The sequence below is a fragment of the Myotis davidii genome, unplaced genomic scaffold (assembly GCF_000327345.1).
Source record: "Myotis davidii unplaced genomic scaffold, ASM32734v1 scaffold1364, whole genome shotgun sequence".
NCBI classification, from domain to species: domain Eukaryota; kingdom Metazoa; phylum Chordata; class Mammalia; order Chiroptera; family Vespertilionidae; genus Myotis; species Myotis davidii.
In genome coordinates, this window is record NW_006295736.1 from 267,038 (window position 1) to 274,104 (window position 7,067).

General features: G+C 59.2%; 1 protein-coding gene across 2 annotated transcripts in view; it reads right to left on the reverse strand.

Moving 5' to 3' along the window:
- Positions 1 to 4,982: 4,982 nt before the first annotated feature.
- The window catches only part of NUDCD3 (NudC domain containing 3), a 25,481-nt gene continuing 23,396 nt past the window's right edge, over positions 4,983 to 7,067 (reverse strand). For both annotated transcript variants that reach the window (XM_006770384.1, XM_015568224.1), the window contains exons 5-6: positions 6,865 to 7,053; positions 4,983 to 5,193 (exon numbers count right to left, since the gene is read on the reverse strand). In XM_006770384.1, coding sequence (XP_006770447.1) covers positions 5,083 to 5,193; positions 6,865 to 7,053 — 300 coding nt within the window. In that variant the 3' untranslated portion in view covers positions 4,983 to 5,082. The remainder of the gene's footprint in view (positions 5,194 to 6,864; positions 7,054 to 7,067) is intronic.

Consider the following 7,067-nt stretch of genomic DNA (forward strand, 5'->3'; position numbering starts at 1 on the left):
CCAGTACTATCTCGGGGAGTGATGTGCGTTCAATATCTAGCTCAGATTGCAGAGAACTGAAAAAATTTCCATACTGAGTCTAGCATTCCACAAGCACAACACCTCTGTGAACCTAAGGAACCGCCACTGAAAATGGAGTCAGAAAGGCCTGTAGGGCTGGCCTCATGCTCCCACCACTGCTGTCCCCTAGGCCAACAGGAAGCCGTCAGTCACAGCTGTCAATCACAGCCCAGTTAATTAGGTTACAGACCCCCACAGGAGGGACTGCCTCCCACTCCAGAGCACAACACTTCAGTGCCCCACCCCCCACCGGGAGGGAGGTTTTCTTCTTGCCCAGCAACAAGCCCTGGAACCATAGCTCAGCCCAGGAGAACCCGTCCTGTCGTCTGAACTGACTGTCCTCCAAGGAACTTTCATATTTCCTTGCTGGTGACGCCTTCCATCCTGTAAAACTCCCAGGGCCGCTCTGCTCTGCCCAGTGAGATGCTGTCCAATCCATGAATCAGTTAATAAAGCCAACAGATCTCCAGATCTATTCAGTTAAACTTTATTAACACATCCTTCACTTAGGTGTCCTTTATCTCAATAAAGTTCATAATTTCCTATGTACAGGTTTTGTATGTCTTGTTAGATTTATTACTAGTCTTTTGATGTTTTGAACATCCTATTGTAAATAATTCTTAAAATATTTTGAACTGTTGCTGGTATATGTAAACACAATGTTTAAAACATTGATGTGATAGCCAGCAACCTTGCTAATTTCACACATTAATTTTTATAAGGTGCCCGAAATTCTTTTGGATGTTTTATGTATTCAGTAACGACATCTGTAAGTTACTGTTTTATTTCTTCCTTCCATCTGATACCATGTTGAGTGGTAGTGGTGACTGTGGATATCTTCGTCTCATTCCTAACTTCAAGGGAAAGTTTTCAATATTTCATCATTAGTGAAGGTATTTATAGAGAATCTTTAACAGAATAAGAAAGTTCCCTTCTGCCCTGACCAGTTTGGCTCAGTAGCTACAGCAGTGATGGCGAACCTGTGACACGCGAACTCTTTTGGTTGATTTTTCTTTGTTAAATGGCATTTAAATATATAAAATAAATATCAAAAATATAAGTCTTTGTTTTACTATGGTTGCAAATATCAAAAAAATTCTCTATGTGACACGGCACCAGAGTTAAGTTAGGGTTTTTCAAAATGCTGACATGCCGAGCTCAAAAGGTTCGCCTTCACTGGGCTAGAGCGTTGGCCTGTGGACTGAAGAGTCCCAGGTTCGATTCCAGTCAAGGGCATGTAACCTTGGTTGCGGGCACATCCCCAGTAGGGGGTGTGCAGGAGGCAGCTGATTGATGTTTCTCTCTCATCGATGTTTCTAACTCTCTATCCCTCTCCCTTCCTCTCTGTAAAAAAATCAATATATTAAAAAAAAGTTCCCTTCTACTCCTAGGATATAATTTGAATAATTTAAAACCTTTTAAAATGTGTTAAAACTTATGGCTCAAACATATAAATTTTTGTAATGTCTCATATACATAGGAGAATAATGTGCATTTTCACTAGTGGGTATGGCATTCTATTAGGTCAGATACGTCATTTGTTAGTCATGCTATTCAGATCTCTTTACTGAGCTGTGGGTTTTTGTCTACTTGTTCTCTAACGTATTAGAGGAGGCGAGTTAAAGGCTTCCACTGTTATTGCCAGTTTTTGTCTCTTTATATATTTTGAAATTATGTGGTTAGGCTTATCGAAAACCTTAAGTTGTGTATTTTCGGTGAGTACACCCGTTACCGTGGCATCCATCTTTATCCCTAGCTGTTGCCTTAACGCTGACTCTATTTAGTGACGGCACAGCTTCACTCGCTCGCTTCTGGCTGGCGTGCAGTCGGGACTGCCTCGTCGGACTTGGTTTGCCCCAACCCCACAGATCCCAAGAAATGACTGGCCCCGCCTGACTCGAGAAGACAGCCTCTGAGGCCGCAGCATCTCCTGCCTGAGTGTGTTCCTGTATGCCGGAGGCCTTGGCCACAGTGTAGCTATCGGGCCAGGGTTATTCATTAAACGTGTCCCAAATGCACGTGCTGAAGCCCTAACCCCCAGCACCTCAGAAGCGGACGGGGCTCTGGAGGCGGTAATTAAGTCAGCGGATGCTGTGGGTGGGCCTGCTCCAGTCTCACCCGTGGCCTTCTAAGGGGATGATTAGGACATGCCTGGGAGGCACGGGGATCCTCAGGCTCAGAAGGGCCGTGTGAGGACACAGTGCGAGGCAGTGTCTGCGAGCCAGGGGAGAGGCCCCAGGGGACACCGAGCCTGCAGCCTCCAGCGAGAGAAAGGATTTCTGTTGTGTCAGCTACCTGTCCGGGCACCTTGTTAGGCAGCCCTCCCCGACTAATACAACCTGACGTGCGCTGGGGGCGGCGCGGTCTGCCCCAGGCCGGCTCTGCTGCATCCGTGACCTCTGGGGCTGCAGACCGAGTGGCAAGGCCAGGCGTGCAGGCAGCATGACGATCCGGGAAGAACACCCAGTGACGCCTCAGCCGGCAAAGCCCCACAGGTGCCTCACACAGCTGTTGCAGTCCGGCTGCAGCTGTGGTTCAGACGGGCCGGGCGTGGCTCAGCGGTTGTGCGTTGACCTGTGAACCGGGAAGTCGCAGTTCAATTCCCTGTCAGGGCACAGCCCCGAGTTGTAGGCTCCATCCCATGTGGGACGGGTAGGAGGCAGCCCATCAATGACTTTTTCTCATCATGAATGTTCTCTCTCCCCCTCTCCCTTCCTCTCTGATTTAAATTAAAAATAAAATAAAGAATGGTTAAGATGGTAAAGTCTGTGGTGCTTCACCACCATAAGCAATTTTAAAGGGTGAGAACTTCCGAGCGCCCCAGAGGGCTGGGGGAGGGGCCGGCCCAGGAGCCCTCCCAGGGGTGGGTTCCCGAGGGAAGGCGGGCGGGAGCTGCTGTCCAGGATGCAAGTGGGGGTCCGGGGCCAAGGCTGATGCCCCTGAGCCTAGTCTGGCTCCTGCAGGGAGGCGTTGGCAGGGCGTCACGGTGGGTGTGGGGAAACCCCGCACATGGAGGACTGGGTGGTGACAGAAAGGGGGCCGTTTACCTGAGTTCACAAGGGGTGGGGGTGGGGGGAAGGTCCAGCAGGGCTCCTCTCGCCTTCTTCCTGGTCCTGCCTCTGCTTCCTCCACAGCCCTGAGGGGGCCCAGGGCTGCTGGCACCTCCCAGCCTGTCACCCCAGAACCTCTGTGACCCCCGGAGGGGGGGGGGCTCCTGGCAGGCGCCCTGCAACTATGTCTTCCTGAGTCCAGGACAACCAGGGACACTGCCAAGTCCCACAGTGACCTGCCCCAGCCCTGGAAGGTCATGACCTGGGCAGCTTCCTGAGCACCCTGTCCCACCCCCTCCCGCAGCTCTTGGCACCAGGAAGACAGCCAGAGGGGCCGTGCCTCCAGGGCCCTGTCCTCCCAACGCAGGGTGCTGGGGGGCCCTGAGATATCTGAAACCAGGAATTGAGAACAGAGCCAGGCGGGCCTGGGGCCTGCACGAGACTGAAGGACAGGCTGGCTCCCTCCCAAGGGGTGCCCACGTCCACGTGGTGCTGGTGCTGGAGTGCAGCAGCCAGGCGCTCCGGGACCACAGCTCAGCTCAGACCGGGGCCCACCCCACCGCCTGGGGCCCCACAGCCCTTCCTCATGCACACGCCTCTGTCACGTGGGTGTGGGCTGCCACTGTCGGGGCTCCTAGGGCTGCAGCCGCCAGGACACACCCCACAGGACTGACTGCGCGCCCACCCCGAACGCTGTGGGGTCCCTCCTCCTCACTTCCTGCCCCAGAAGCACCTTCCTTCATTAAAAAGATGCTGACAAATCAATGCCCACAGGGCCGGGCAGCAGGCTGGGTCAGACCCATGGCTGGCACTCAGGGACGGGCACACAGAACGACACGGCAGCAACCCACACAGAGGCCGAGTGTTTAAACACATTTATTGCAAACCCACGTGGTGGACGACGGTCTTGTCCTCAGGCCTCGCCGGGCTCCGTGGCCCATCTGCTGCTGCGTCTGCAGAGAGAAAACAGGCAGGAGCAGCGGCTGCAGGGCAGCCGGGGGCAGAGCGGCCGCGGTGACCAGCACCCCTCCCAGGCGCTGACAGCGGCGCGGTGGACAGACACGACACGGGAAATAAAAGCAGGCCCCAGGACGACAGCCACAGTCCTGGTCCCAGTCTCCCGGATCACTGAGACGCAGACGCACCCACCTCACCTCTGGGGAGACCCCTGGGGGCGCAGAGGAACATGTCGAGAAAGTTTGTCACAGGGACAACAGAGACCTGGGGCCTGAGGAGGGGCCCCTGCAGGTGCAGGACCCAGCGGTGACGCGTGCGGTCAGGGCTTGGGCCACCAGCACCATCTGCCCCCTGCCAACGGCATCACAGGGACCCAGGGGAGCTGCCCTTCGAGCCGAAACGCCGACGAGGAACCAGCTCCCACCCACGCACACAGCGTGGGAGCCTCCAGAGGGCTGTCTGCCACAGGCTCATCTCCAGGCTCCAGTGGGGGAGGCCGGGTCCTGCCGATGGGCACGTGGCCTGCGGGACAGGGCGCAGGTTTGGGTCCGAGGAGGTGGGAGCAGAGCTGTGGTCGGGGTTCCTGAGAGGGACGGGCAGCCGCTCAGCTCACTCCGACAGGAACCAGGTCCACAAAGGAAGGTGCAGGTGGTGGGACAGGGCAGCGGTCAGAGGTCAGAGCCGCCGTGTGGGCGGCCACAGGCCTTTCTCCAGCGTCCAGAGCAGCACCCAGGACCGGTGCCAGGTGCCCGTCTGAGGATGTCTCGCCCAGCAAGGGAGGCTGAGTCCCCAAACGTCCTGGAGTCGCCCACCCCGCCTCCCGCCTCCCGCCTCCCGCGGCACAAGGACAGCAAGCAGAGCTACAGAGAGCAGCGAGGGGGGGGGCTGCGGGCCCTGCTCCACCAGCACCCTCGGGCAGCAGGCCCTTGAAAGAAGGGACGGGCAGGCATCAGACAGCAGGTCCCCAGGAGGGCCCGCCAGGCCGCCTCCTGCCGCGAGGGCGAGGGTCCTGTCACTAAAACTGCACAGCCCCCGGGGAGATGTTGAACATGGCCGGGTCGAATCGCTGGCCTCGGAAGGGAGAACCTTCAGCGTCCCACCCCTTCTTCAGCATCTCATGGACTTTCTACAACAGAAAACAGACAGGGAGGTTAACCCGGCCCAGCCCCGGCCCAGCGGACACACGCGCCTCCTCCTCCAGGACAACTGAGCCCTCCACAGGCCGAGCTCCATGCAGACCCCCTGCCCTCGTCTGTCACCGCCAAGGGCTGCGTCTTCATGTGCTGCTGGCCCTTCCCACCAGAAATCTGTCCAAATCCAAGGACCCAAGGACTGTGGCCATGGGTCCCTGCTCCTCCTCCATCAGCCCCCGGGACCCCCAGGCATGTCTTCACAGTCGTCCCCATGGGCCGCCCTCCCTGGCCAGTCATCAGGAAGCCTGCCCCTCCCTGCGTGCACAGGGCGGGGACACCAGTGTCCGCACCAACTGCGCGAGGCCCTCCCCGTGGGGCCAGTGCCCAGACTGCTCGTCGTCTGGTGGCCACAGCAAGTTCTGCCCAAGCACGAGCGGCGAGCTCAGCGATGACACGACCAGCAGATGCCGGGCCCCTTCAGTCAGCCCGCCCTGTCAGCCCCGCGGGTGCGGCTCAGCGAAGGGGAGGCGGGACAGGCCAGTCCAGCTCAGGGGACCACCCACCTCGTGCTCTTAGGGCCCTGGTGCGTCTGACCCACCAACCCAACCCCACTGCGTGCAGTAAGGACATGGCGGATGGGTGGATGGACAGACCTGCAGGCCCCCAGTGGTGGGACCAGGGCACTCACAGCACCAGTCAGGCCCCAGGAGACACACGGGACCCTGAGCATCTGGACAGTGTTGGGGGAGGGCCCATGTGTGGCCAGCAGTTCACCCGTCACGCCAGTGCGGCCACCTCCCATGCGGGACCTGGTGCCGCGCTGACCTGAGGAGCACCCTCCTCGCCTAAACCCTCGGGACGGTGAGAGCCGCGGGAGACTGCGGGCCTCGGGACCCAGGGTTTCACGTTCCGTGGTGTCTCCAGGGTCAGCCGTGGTCTGAAGTACATTAAATGGAAAAGTCTAGAAACAGACACCCGAGTCCAAATCATGCGCTGCTCTGTGCCAGTCACCTGATCCTCCCCTCGATGCCCAGGGCAGGGCGGTGACTCTGGCACTTGGACGCCGTGAGGAGCGGAAAGTGCGCCTGCAGGGGAAGGGGAAGGCGAGCCGGCGTAGGATAAACGGCCACTCCCACCGGGCTCCGTGCCGCCTGCGGTTATAGGTGCCCGTGCGTCAGGGACGGCCGCACTCATCTCCCTCACCCTCTCCCCGGCCACCCGGCTCCACCGCTCGACGTGAACCCCGTCGCCAACGTCCTCTCGCCTCACCACAGCCTCGGCCACGCAGACCCTCAGGCCTCTGGCCACTCCCAGTGACTCAGGAGGACCTCCCGCCCTGGTCCTGCGGCCGGGCTGGGCCTGCCCCCGACTCCGGCTCCTGCAGAGCTGGGGACGCAGGCCAGATGACTGGGTCTGTGCACGGGCACGGCACGGCCCTGCCACCTGAGCTCCGACCAGGTGTGCACTGTGTGCCATGTCTGGGGGGTGACCAGCTGGAGCCGCCGGAGTCGGGACGCAGGGGACAGCCATGCCCTGCAGCCAATGCACTACCCAGCCCCGTCCACACCGCTCTGCCCGTCCCCATTCACACCCACACCTCCCAGTCCACACCACCCCGAGCCCGTGGCCAGCCACCCGAGCCCGGCGGCGGGCGAGGCACGCACCAGCTCGTGGCTCTGGGGCTTCCCCTGCAGCTTCTGGTGGTAGTCGAAGGTGAGCCGGTCCAGCACGGCGTGCTCCTCCTCGCCCACCGTGGCCATGGAGCGCTCCTTGTTGATCTGGTCGATGTCGATGGGCTCCTCGCCCTCCAGGACGGCGCTCCACCAGTACTCGCCCGCCTTGTTCAGGCTCACCTGGGGCGGGCGGG